The sequence below is a fragment of the Scaptodrosophila lebanonensis genome, unplaced genomic scaffold (assembly GCF_003285725.1).
Source record: "Scaptodrosophila lebanonensis strain 11010-0011.00,11010-0021.00 unplaced genomic scaffold, SlebRS2 tig00000053-arrow-pilon, whole genome shotgun sequence".
NCBI classification, from domain to species: domain Eukaryota; kingdom Metazoa; phylum Arthropoda; class Insecta; order Diptera; family Drosophilidae; genus Scaptodrosophila; species Scaptodrosophila lebanonensis.
Window position 1 is genome coordinate 12,813,034 of NW_022060548.1, and position 14,048 is coordinate 12,827,081.

At 39.8% G+C, this 14,048-nt stretch overlaps 1 protein-coding gene across 6 annotated transcripts in view; it reads left to right on the forward strand.

Annotated features, from left to right (window-relative positions):
- LOC115624405 (regulating synaptic membrane exocytosis protein 1) overlaps window positions 1–13,470 on the forward strand; it is a 44,660-nt gene extending 31,190 nt beyond the window's left edge. For 2 of the 6 annotated variants that reach the window (XM_030519136.1, XM_030519138.1), the window contains 6 exons: window positions 3,840–3,925; window positions 4,380–4,502; window positions 4,810–4,987; window positions 9,149–9,326; window positions 9,980–10,147; window positions 10,215–10,421. In XM_030519136.1, coding sequence (XP_030374996.1) covers window positions 3,840–3,925; window positions 4,380–4,502; window positions 4,810–4,987; window positions 9,149–9,326; window positions 9,980–10,147; window positions 10,215–10,421 — 940 coding nt within the window. Of the gene's footprint in view, window positions 1–947; window positions 3,926–4,379; window positions 4,509–4,809; window positions 4,988–7,534; window positions 7,746–9,148; window positions 9,327–9,979; window positions 10,148–10,214; window positions 10,422–12,497; window positions 12,711–13,045 lie in introns of those variants that run through there. The other 4 variants (XM_030519140.1, XM_030519139.1, XM_030519135.1 and 1 more) reach the window with 4 other exon arrangements.
- Window positions 13,471–14,048: the final 578 nt, after the last annotated feature.

The window sequence follows — 14,048 nt, forward strand, 5'->3', positions numbered from 1 at the left end:
ACAAATACAAAAACCAAAAACAATTATAAGCGCGCTTGGCGCATTCCTCAACACACACAAAAACTCACGAATACTACTACACACCGTAATTGCTCAACATAAAGAAAGAGAATTCAGCATACATTTTAATAAAAAGAAACAACTCATCAAAAAAAAAAAAAAAATTAAGCCAAGCGAAGCGAAAGCATAAATATTTTTTCTGCGTTTTTTTTTGTTTTGTACCAAACAAAATCCAAATACAAACCACAACCACAAACAAACCAACCAACAAAATCAACACTCTTCGCGCGTTACTTTTGTGTTGAAATGCTTCTATTCACCACGCACGCTTACACCACACCACACCACCACACAATCAAACAATAACAACAACAACAAAACTCACCCCGACTACGGACGCTATTGCTTTGAATGCAACAATTAATGACACGTGCGTATCGAATTTGTGCCAAATGTCCATCCACCAAATGAACCATTTCTCCATCAAATCTGGCCACCAAATCATCACAATGAATCGTATCGTATTCAACACTCTGATGTCTCAAAATTCCATTGACAATAATGCTCCGCCTCTTAACAACACAATCCTAAATAAATAACTGCCCCCGCTGTAATCCACCACCCCCCACCACTCGCCTATTATAAAAACCATTCTTCATCTCCAATTCATGCCAACGCTTCACAACTTCTGTGTAATATACCATCTGAAAATATTAACCTCGACATCTCTTGCTTTCCATCTTTAAATCAAACATGTTTTCCTAATACTATTTACACCATAAATAAACTAAAAACACTTTGCATGCGCAAACGGATTTCTCTCCACCACCGCCAAACAATCGAACAATTAAACAACAAACAACAAACACTAACCACACACAACCCACAACCCAACACGCCAACTCTGCAAACGTTAAAATGCGAAAACGAACCGAAATAACCCTTAGCTTCCCACGCAATTGGCGCAATCTCTTTGGCGTACGAAATAGCTTCCTTGGCGGCTCAGGTGCCGTCACGGGTCTCAGCGTCTATCCCATGACCAATGGGCATGGACTGAGCGCCGTACCCCGGAACGCTGCCGCGGGCTGCTTTGAACGTTACCGGGCCAATACCATTGAAGTGGACGACTGTGCCTATTTGCCACAGCACACGATGACGCAGCCCCAAATCAACACCGCCGCGCAACAGCTGCTGCTGCTGGAGCAACTGGAGCAGTTGCAACAATTGGCAGCTCAGGCAGCTGCCGACTCGCCACCCAACACAGCCGTCGCCCTCAAGCCGCCCCATGGGGGGAATGTGATTGCTGCGACGAATAGCGGCAGCGAGCTGGTCGACCAATTCTTTGTGGAGCCAGCGACGGCGGCGGAAGAGCTGCTGCTTGCGGAAGCAGCATCCGCTGAGGCACAGCAGACGCAGACAACAGCAAATTCAATCGATCCACACAATCCGCATCCACATTCGTTCTATGCACCGCATCTACTCTCATTTGCCGACATGCACTTTCCGGAGTTTCTCACGCATGCCGCCGAATATACGCACCACCTGCCATCTGACATGTTCCTGCGACGTAACGGACGCCACACTGCCTCCTCCTCCTCCTCTGCGGCTGCTGCGGGCTATCAGCTGCCCAGCTTTGAGCAGTTCAAGCGCATTACCACGCCCGTCATGAATATCTTTCGTAGCTCACCCACCGCCGCCACCGCACCGGTGCATGCCCATGAACACGCCCACACCGTGTCTTCGTCGCCCTCGTCCTATGTGGGCTATGTGCGCGATCACTTCGACAATAGCTGCAGTCATTGTCAGAATGGCAGCCAGCCGGTGGTGCTATCCACCAATACAGCACTAGCTACCCCTGGGGTAGCCATTGGCGCTTGCGCCGATCCCTATTGCCTGGCCGATGCGCATCCCCATCCCCAGCATCAGCCAATTGCTTATCCCTATACCGCCGAACAGCTGCTGCGTCGTCCCTCGCTATCAATGTTTCAGCCCACATCAGAACCATCGCTGCCCACCATGGACCCGGCAATGTGCGGCGAGTGTGTGGATCAGCATTTTGTCGGAGGTCTAACTGGGCCGCAAGTCAATTTGGGTGCCGTGCCCACTTATCACGTGCACACGCCCACGCCGACGGCGCATAGGCAGTCGAAGTCCCAGCTAGCGCCGCCGCCACCGCTGCCCACCCAATCAGTGCTGCGCCTTTCGCGTCAGCTTAGCGAGGATGCCCTGGTCACTGCGGTACCCATTGCCGAGGCTAAGGCACAGCCCACGTCCATACTGAAGAAGCCCAAATTGGGCATGCCAGCTCCTCGTAATTCTCTCGATCGCCGAAAAATGTTCCACGAGGGTCAATCCCGATCCCTAGACTATGACGATCTGCACGCAAAGAGCTGGGGTCGTCGCCGCATACGTTACGAGGACGAGGTCTATCACACGCCCATGGAAGAGGAGCTCGATCTAGCACGTCGCTACGGCTCTGAGACGAACATACGTCAGTCCTATATGGGCGCCAATGTGAACGAGGCCAATCCATTGAGTCATTCGCATTTTCTGGTGACTGACGACAAGATAGTCACAATCACCTACGACTCGGATGTGGGCTGGACGCGTCGCGGTGTGGCGCCCTCGCTTTTTCGTGGTCCCCATCGCAGGGGCGGCTACGCTGCGGATGCTCGCAATCATATGTCATTGGACCTACAGCGTACTAGTCAGCAGAAGCTGTATGGTCCAGCGGCCCCCTATCTCAAGCGCCGCCGAAACCTTCCCCATCCGCCCAGTGCACAAAACGCCCACAATTTTTCACCGGTGGAGGGGGCAGCGGTGGACGGCACCGCCACAATGTCGCAGCATGGTGGGGTCAGCATTAACGAACAGCCCGAATATTTTGAATACGACAACTTTGTACGACGTAGTGGTGGTGGAAGTGGTGGCGGCGGTGTCGGCGTCGGCGGCTCAACCCACCACAATCCCAACACACAACACACACTACACAACAATAGTAGCCACAACCACAACAATAGCCACACAGCAGTCACGAGTAGTGTTAGTGGTAGCAATACAATGGCCCATAGTAGTAGTGGCCAACAATCAGTTAGGCAAAAAGGGAAAGAAGGCACATCGCTGCTTGCAACTGCAACTGCAACAGCGGCAGCGGCAGCAGCAACATCGGAACAACAGACGAAATCTAGTAGTGGGAGTGGTAGTGGTGGTGGTGCTTCGACTACTGCTGCTGCTGGTAATATCGTCGTCGGTAGTAATAATGCTAATAATGCTTCTTCTTCCTCTTTTGCAAATCCCCCACAACATCATGGTGTCGCTAATCAACCAACAACAATAACAAATGCATCACCCAATAAACGTGCCTCATCATTGACACATCAACAACAACAACAACTACAACAACAACAACAAACACACAACAACAACAACAATTACAATCACACCGTCACAACAAATGACTTGACGCATGACCAAAACGTAACAACAACAATAACAAATCCCACACAACAACAACAACAACCACCAAATACATCCACAAATCTCACCACAAATGTAACAACAACAAACGCATCGCCGAATGCAACGAATGCAACGAATACAACGAATGCTGCGGCAACAACAACAACAACAACGACGACAACAACAACAACAACCGCAACGACTGCTACAACAACTGCCACAAATACAACAACAACAAATAATACAAATATACCGAATGAAACAAACGCAACAACAACAACAACAACCGCACCGGCTGCCGCCACGGACGCGGATGCCGATGCGCCACTCGATGTTATCGATTGGGACGCCATTGACGCCATGCTGGACGACGATTTCAGCGAGTACGATAAGGAGAAGAACGGAGCCGAGGAGGAAGGCGGTGCTAAGCCAGCAGAAGCCGGCGCCGAAAACGAAGAGAAAGTTGGTAAGTCCTTAGAGACAGTAAATAGGTTAACTCCAGATTGTGTGTAGCCTTTTATGGATCGACCTAATATAGGTCAACCTTATATAGATCAACATTTTTTAGGTCAATCTTATGTATGTAGGTGAATCTCTCATGTTGGACTATAAAGCGATAAGATCTGAATGAGTAGTTATTTATCCAACAAATTTATCCGACAAAAATATTAATGGTTGATTGATTGTATAAATATTGATATGGTAGATAGTTTTCACGCTATACGGACATAATGACATGTGGAGTAAGCTTCAGGAACTCACTGAATACGCTTCAATTGATAGTACCTACTGTTTCGGGCTATTTATAATTATAATAAAAAAAATTTCCAATCCAAAATTTAATTACGACTGAAATGTTTATTTTTGAAATCATTTAATTTTTGTTTCTCCTAACGCTGATATTATTTATTTACCCACAGATGGCAGCCTCTCAGATACCGCCAACGATCGCAAGAAGGGCGGCGTAGACCAAGAACGTTCGCCCAAGAGCGGCAGTGGCATGGGAAAAAAGTCCAACTCCACATCACAGCTGTCCGCAACAGGTAGGCGCCTGCCCTTTGTTAACCGTTCGTTAAGACAGTTTCGTTCAGTTCCGTTGACTAATCTAAAAACTCATCTAGTAATCGCCATTTAGAGCTAACTTGCGACACATTCGTACTTTTTCCGTTCTCACATTATTTGCAACATTTTGCCATGCTTTACAGTTTGTTTTTCTTTTCTCATTGCCCAACCAACCATAATTTATATTGTTAATCATAAACTAACCAACGTATTTTTGGCATTAACTGAAAACTGAAAACTAAAAACTGAAAAAACAAAAAACCATAATATTACCATACAAACTCAAAGGTCGTAAAAGACGTATGGGCTTTGGAAAAAAGGGTAAGAACTCGTTTACGGTGCATCGTAGTGAGGAGGTTTTGCCCGGCGATATCACACGCGAGATGCGCGGTGGGCTGTCGCGTGGGTCGTCCTCGGAGGCGGATCCCATTGAGCAGTTTTTCGGCGATGGCGCTGGTGGGGAAAGGTGCGCACAACTTTCAACTTTTTACTATGCTCTCGCTCTACTATCCTTCACACTCTATCTCTCTCTCTCTCTAACTCTATCTCTCTATAACTATGCTATGCTTAATTCTGAGTTTGATTATGGTTTCATTTTTGATTTGAATTTTGATTTTATTTTTGGTTTTCTTTTGGTTTGCTCTCGCTATTGAAGCAATAACAAGTTGTTAATGATGATGATAAACATTAGTTAGCAAATAACAACAACAACAACAACATTGAATTGCACACAAGGATATTTTCTTTGCGCTGTGCAGACAAAGACACACGTGTAAGCCACATGCCAAACCCCCCCTCTCACACACACGCCACGTTCTCTGCAGGCGCCCATTATGAGTAACAAAAAAAAAACAAAAAAAATCAAATCAAATTTGTTTTGTTATACTGCAATAGTAATAAGCGCTTTTAACTTGCTCCTTAAAGTTTACTCACTTCATCCTGCTCACGTCAGTGTGTGCTTTGCGCAGGCTTTGAAAGCTCGCTCTCCAACACTCGCTCCTTCACCTCTCTCTCTTTCTCTCTCTCGCTCTCTCTCTCTCTTGCTCAGTTGCTGCCGCAGCAGCATGTGCTAAGAAGACAAAAACAAACAAGAAAGAACAAAATTTCCCTTCTTGATTTACATGATTTTTATTTTACCTTCCAGTTGCAGCAAGCCAGTGTTGCAAAAGCTTATAAGCAACAGAAAATTACCAACCAACCAACCAATCAATCAACAAACCAATAAGCAATCCAAAGTCGATACGTATTTTTAGGCTTTTTTGGCCGCCAGTTGTGGGCCAAAGCAAATTTCCCAGCACTCTGCACAGCCGAAAGCTTTGCTTGGCCGCAGTTGCTGCGACACTGACGCAAATGCGGCAAACGCAAAGCTTTCGGGTCGTGGGTGTGCGCGCACTTTTGAAACTGACTATGGCCCAGCTACACTATGCTACATAATCGTAGTACTCAGTGCTGCTGCTGTCTCTATAGCTATTGGTTTCCACCCATTTTGCGTTTGCATTTTACTTTTTACTGTAGAACCAAACTTTGTTCATTTTTTGTACTCTCTATACTACTACTAATCCAAAATGTCACGATTTAATTGTTAAATACTCGAATTTGTATGAGAAAGTATAAACATAACGTACACAACATTTTAACTTAGAGTTTTGTTAAACATGCATGCATTGAGTTAATACCTACTACTACTATATACAACAATTGTTATATAAAACGACATATTCAGCCAATTTATTACAGCTTCAGAACTGAAATATTATTCAAGCAGAAAAATTGAAAATATTTAAAAGTAATTGTTGCAGTCGAGCGGTAAGACCATTTGCATTCGATTCAGCTAATTCGCGTTACTTTTGAGGCATTTACGCACACTACAAACACAATTACAGCTAGCTCGCTCGAAGCATTTTCCAACACTACAAGTACAACAAACTTCCAAACAGGAATGTTGCATGCCCAGACGAAGAGCTCTGCTACCAAACTAATGTTTATCATCTGTTTAATTTTGTGTTTTGTTTTTTTTTTTTTCAAATAAGTGATAATTTAATTGCAAACAATTTACAGTTATTATATACAGGGAGCTGTCATAGAAAGGACACTAAAACAAGAACCACAACAACAAAAACAAACAACAGCAACAGCAACACAAAATATAAACTAAATATCATTGTTCACAAAAACATAGAATTCATGTTTTTTGGACATTGTTCTCCATCGCAATTGGCAGCCAAAAGTAAACCAGAAATTTCTCATATGTAGCATTTCAAAACTTCAGGTGTGCAAAACAGAAAACATGCCATCTCACACTCGCATATATACAGATATATGTATACTCGTACATATATATATTTATATACTGATATACAACATACAACTCACAAAAGTGTAAAGCTGTTAAAACTGAAGGCGCACTTACTATACTTGTTGTAAGTGGATTGTTCCAAATAGTTTTGTCAGCTCTACAAGCCACTCAGTCCAACTTTACTCAATCAATCAGACAATCAGGCAATCAATTAATGGTTATACATATGTGCGCGCGAAATGCCAAATAAATGTCTCGAAATGTGCAATGTTTAATTTGTGTAATTAATTAATTTATTGCATATATAACTAATTATATATTTATATATATATGATCTCAATGTTTCTGTACGTATTTTTCAAAGATTTTATTTGATTTAATTTCATTTGAAAAGTTTTTCTTTCTCTTAAGTTTTCAATCTGTTGAATATGTGTTTTGGTTTCTGTATACAATTTTCGATATTTCGGGTGCTGCCAACAGGGTTTTTGGGAGTGTGTTTCTGTATCTCTGATTGTAGGCAGGGCCCCCTCCACCCCCACCAAAGAGTTCCAACCAGCGTCGCATCCAGCGTCGAAGCCAGCGTCAATCCAAGTTCTCATTTCAGCGTCGATGTGATTAACGAATTGTTTTTATTTACGTTCTCAAAATTGTTGCTGTTGTATATTTGTACTATATATGCGTATATATACATACATGTGTTTATACTCGTTTCAACAGACCAATATCAGGCACAGTATTCAGGCAGCTCGAGCGCTTCTTCCACTACTCACCATCATATCACACTACCACCACCACACCCATTTCATCAAAGGCAATCGCGCGGCTCGGCGGGCAGCATCCAGCGTTCTGTGGAGGTCCCGCCGGTGCCTTCGGTGACGCGTTACAGTGCCGGCAGCATACATTCGATCTCTAGCTCCGAGTGTTCATCGTAAGTTTCTAGCGATGCGTTTTGCCAAAATTGCAATTTAAGAAATAAAAAAACAAAAAACAACCAATCTTTCTATCTCTCTCTGTATACTCGACCTATATTTGGGCTCTGTTATCGCCTGCGCCTCTGACTTTTTCATTCACTCTCACTCTCTCTCTGTATCTCTCTCTCTCTCTGTGTCTGCTTCTCATTGCCTCTGTAAATGGTGTATTTCGTAATTTCATGCTCGCTGTCTCTCTCTCTCTCTCTCACTATCTCTTTAATGTAACGCTTCGTAAGCGTAACGCGCTCCTCTCTATACCTCTGTACCATATCATCTAACTTAAAAGTCTCTTAATGCTCTCTGTGCTACATTGTCGCCATTTTTCTTGTTAAATATACTTCTATATGTGTGCGCCTTGAAACTGTTGAGCCAGCCTGCATTTTTCGTAATTTTCTTCAATGTTTTTTCGTAATTTTCATTTCCCGTTTTTTCACTTCTTTGTGTATATTTATGTCTTGAGAAAATTGTAAAAATTGTGTCTACATTTATTATTTCCTTTTCGTATTGTGTAAATATATATATTGTATACATTTTTCAACATTTCGGTGTGTAAATATAACAAACTATAAGCTTAATACAACATTAACTATTAGAACCAAGACCTAGGCACCTAGAAACTTCAACGGCACTCTGACCTAAAAACACCTAACATCTGGTAGCGAACCTCCAAAACTAACAAGACACCAGTCGTTTAAATTCAACCCAAGCGTCAAGTGAGAATCTCCACAAACAAGCTTCCTTCCTAGCTATTTGGAAATAAACAAAAAAATAAAAAACTATTCACTCTCTACCTGTTTCTCCTTCAGAACCGTTGGTCGAACGATGCTTGAAACTGCGAATATAATTGATAACTCAGTTGTCTAGCCTTTTGCACAGTGCTACCAGAAATGAAAACACTTGCATGCCACTATTGCACAAAAAAGAAAAACGGCAACCACAGCCACTCAACCACTCAACCACTATACCACCAATCAGCCGCCCATAGCCACCAGACAGTCAAAACCAAAACCAACACCAAAACCATTCCATACCACAACCATTGGTGAACCAAGAACAAGCCACAAGAACAAACAATTCCACTATCTTTCTACAACTCCCTGTGTATAAGAGTTTATTCTTTCCAAAACAAAAACGTTCTCAACTTTTATTTCTGTAAATTAAATTATAAACATATAGTATACTTTATAACTTCCGCTTAATAAGATGCTGTGAGAGTTCGGATCCGTCAGTCGCTCCTTAACTCCACACAGCAGCTTATTGTCAATGCTTTAATAATTGAATCCATTACGGTATATCTACTAAAATGTTCTCAAAACTTACCCATCAACCCCAAAAACAACAAATAACCAAAACCGAGCAGATTCTCGCCCTCACTGCGTAATGATGGCGCCCTGAATGAGTTTGTTGATGGTCTGGGACCTGGACAGTTGGTAGGTCGGCAAGTGCTGGGCGCCCCTTCGCTGGGCGACATACAGCTGTCGTTGTGCCATCAGAAAGGCTTTCTGGAGGTCGAGGTTATACGCGCTCGAGGGTTACAGGTGAGTTCTAAGTGATGTAAAAACTGCAACTTAAAGTGCGACATAAAATGCGATGCAAACAATTATAGTGCGCAAAGGATGCCTTGTGTTTATTATACTCGTATGCCCAATAGCTATCCTCTTAAATATAGTATTTCCATGTCTGTCAAATTGTTTCCCTTACTTTGATATTGTCTGGCGTTTGTTGCGATCCTAAAACTAATTCAATTCTGTCAGAAACAATTCGTTAGATAAGCACACGAAATCAACTCTTAAGCTGTGATCAGTCGATTTTTTTGGACTCGGCTTTGAAAATTAAATAAATAAATTTGTATTCTTGTAAAGTGTTCTTTTTATTTTAATTTCATTAATATTTCTTATTTCTAAATAAATACTAAAGAGTTAAAAAACAATTAACATTTCATACGAAACTCGACTATTTTGTGCAAATTACAATAATTTCAATTTTGTGAAAAGGATGAACAGATGTTGATCTGTCCACTCTATCGAACGTAAATCTATTCTATTTATCTTTCTATAGAATACAAGTAGAAACTCCTTTTTGACTGAATTGAGGGTTAGAAATAATTATAAAAATGTCACAAGTAGTCGCCTAATAGTCCTTCCTTTTCATCTATGATACTATAATAATCATCTGAATCGTTTCCGTTTAGCAAAAACCCTCATCAAAAATGCTGCCTGCGCCCTATGTGAAGGTCTATTTGGTGTCGGGCAAGCGATGCATCGATAAAATGAAGACGTCTACGGCGCGTCGCACCCTCGATCCGCTCTACCAGCAGCAATTGGTTTTCAAACAGCCCTACACCGGTTGCGTTTTACAAGTGAGTTCAGATTGGATATGAAATGCTCGAAGGATGCTCAAAAATTGGTATACTTTGCAAATTTCAGGTAACCGTTTGGGGCGATTATGGACGCATCGAAAAGAAAGTATTTATGGGCGTGGCACAGATAATGCTCGACGATCTCAATCTATCGAATATCGTTATCGGCTGGTACAAGCTCTTTGGCACCACCTCACTGGTCAGTTGTCCCACTAATATAGGCTTAGGCTCTAGGCGCTCATCAATAGCCTCACTCGACTCACTCAAACTCTAAAAACTCGAAAAACTCTAATAACTCTAAAAACTTTCAAATCAAAACGTACAAAAAACGCAAAAATACTATATATACCTATGCTCGTATATATGTATATACAAGTATAAGATGCTAGTTGCCAAAAACAACATCATATTTGCATAATATGTATACATTACACATGTATTGTATTTTGTTCCGTAATCAGTAAATATGCATACTAAACATATACTCGTACATACGAGTATGTATATGAATAATACAAATGCAGAATCATAAAAATACTCGTACAAATGCATTCATAGTTGCATAGTAGAACAGTATTGTTCGCAAAGAGCACTCACACACTCTCACACACACACATATATGAAGTCACATGTACAAAAACAACTACAGCAACAAAAAGCAAACAACATTTACAGAGTTTAGTTGTTAAATGTTAAATAGCCAACAAGTTGAGTAAAGTATCTTGCATTTGCTTTCGATAGAAATAGCATAAACGTTTCTTAAAATTAGCCACTCATTAATGCGCGCACACACCTGTAAATGAATCGCTTGTTATATATAGTAATATATACATACATACATATATACACGTACACACACACACACACACACACACAAACACACACACTTATGTTTAATCTGAGGCAACAACAATGTGTTACTCGAATGAATTTAAGCGTTAAATATGAAACAATAACCAAAGTTTAATTGCAAAGCTCGTACAAAAAGCAACCAAAAAGCAAAGCAAATCAAACCAAAACAAAACGTATATCTCTCGCAAGTCACCTAAATCACCGTTACGTTTTTACGGCATAGCATACAACTTCAACGTAGTTTTTATAGACTCGTTCAGTACTCACATAGGTATGTTTCTCTATCCCAAAGTACCCAACTCTACCCAACCACCACAACACCTAACCACACCATAACAATACTAAACCACTCTCACACATTTACTTTTTTACTCTTTCGTGCATGCGTAGAAATAAGTATATGCTCGATAAACTAACTGATTACACAGTCAAACTAACATTTAACTAAAACAAGTACAACAATCAGCATTAGTCACTAATTAAATCAGCATGAAGTCGAGTCGATATCGCAGGCACCATACACCCATTAATGGGTCGTAGTGGAAACTTATGTTTGCCTTCGAAAGTTTATGGTTTATTATTTTTGAAATGAAAATATGATTGAGAATATATAATAACGGCGCTTCAATTTATATTAAATTCAAATCATTTATTTAATATTGGTTAAAAACTTAACTCTAACTTAACTCTCGGATACAGAATACATTAAGAATAACTTTACATTCAACATTTTATTTGAATATTTCCAGTAGTTTTTTATACATTCTTACCAGCTGAGATGAGAATGTAGAATAGATTCTTCAATAAAGAAAAACCTCTATATTTTACTTAGTTTTTCAAAATGTTATACAATTTCAATTTGTCTTCAAACTAGAATAGAAGAAACATGATTTTTTGTTATCTATTCTACAGTTTATTCCGACTGTCTGAATGACTGACTGAGTGAGTGATTGACATTTACCTGGGGGCATGGTTTATTTAGATTTTCTACGCACTATTAAACGAATTTTACAACAAAACTAATCTTCATTTTTTTTAGGGACTTGATACTTAGATACTTAAAACTTGATGGGCATTTTAGTTTGTAATTAGTGAAGTTTGCAATTGACATTATCGAGCGTATGCTGTAGTTAGAAATGTTTGTCAACACCCGCCGTAATGTGGTGTGGACATCAAATCAAAACTAAGCACTTGAATGCCTGCAAACTTTAGTTTGGCTTTTGACTAGATAAATACTATATATTTCATAAAACCACACTTACTTCTAAAAACTAACGCACACACAAACACACACTAGCCAGAAAATAAATGAACACCTTAATTAGTTCACCTTTCTCCAACTTGTATGTATAAGATGGCAATCATTGGCTAGCAAAGAAACATACTCTTCATTTAGCTATTCGCCAAGTTTCTAGAGTTGCAAAACCTATATTGCAAAACCGATATTCCAGCAGAAGAAACAACATAACTAACATTTTTCAAAAACCACACACACCAGGGTCGTCCGATCGTTTGGGCCGGCGAATCTGTTATAATGGAGGAGCCGGGTGAATAACAGTTTCTAATGAACGGCGGCGATACAACAACAGCGAAAACACTTTAAGCACCAAGCACAAACAAATTCGATAGATTGTTGTTAACAAAAAAACAAAAGAAACAAAAACAAAAAAAAGAAACTTGCATTTAAGCAAAGGTCCTAATGAACTGAATTGTAAGTGCACGCAATTTGCTCAAATTTTTATCAAATTCCAATCAAGCACATGAAGTTCTTAGCTGCTTTTCTTGTGCGCTAGTAAAGCCATATTGCCATTTTGTCATTTTCACAGGACAACAATAACAACAACAACACCCCAAACAAACCAAACCAATCCAAGAACATTTACAACCAACACAGAAATATTTACTACTCGTATACTAAATTTCATTCAAACTGTCGACTAACAAACAATTTGCCCGTTTTCACACAACTAACAAAAACAACATTAACAGACTAATTATGCTGTGATTCCAAGAGCTATTAACTTATTGTCTGATTGCATTTTACAGTAACCTTTACAAAGAGCTGCCAGCCAGGCAGCCAAATAACAAAAAGCCGTACGAATACAAATGCGTAAGCGGACCAACGTATTTTTCAAAGTTGCCCAACAATTTGAGAGCCGACGTTGCCGCCATTTGGGCTTAAACTCTGGAGTGCGCGTTGCTGTATTATGCTTAAGTCCAACGTTTTTTTCCTCAATACTAATACTACTACTACTACCAACAACAACAACAACAAGAGCAGCAGCAGCAGCAACAACATCATCAACAACAACAGCGAAAAGAAGCAGAAGAACAAAGACAAGCAGTGAACTTTCCATCAAAAATATGAAATGCAGAAATATCTATAAAAAGGAGAAAATTAACTTTTTTAAGTCATGACAAAAACAATGCATTTAAAACAAACAAAAAACAAAAATATCTATAAAAATATTAAACACACACACACACAAGCAGTAAATGATTTAAATTAACTATGATATACATATAGATATATATAATATAAATGAAATGAAGGAAAATGTAATTGAAAACAAACAACTTGTTGAAGAGATGGTATACTTGTAAATTATGCATATTTGAGTAATTTTTATTATACAATACAACTAAGATCACTATTATTTTCGTAATACGATTATTATGATTAAAATTATTATTATTATATTATTATTACTACTATTGATAAACAAAAACAAAACAAAACAACCCAAACAAAGTGCTAATGTCGGTTATATACATACATACATATACATATAATATATATATATACATATATATATAAATATATATACTTACTTAAAGCTAAGCAGCAGAGTTTAAAACCCAGTTGTGTGTGAACGATGATGATAAAATTGTTTAATAGCTTAATCTAAATCAATAAATGATGTTAAGTTTAGACAAGCGCAACGTTTAGCTCTTACGTATTTAAAGTTTAAGCAAGCAAAGAACCACTAACACTTAAATAAGCCTAACTTACGATAAACTTAAAGTGACTAAAAACAAATATACATAT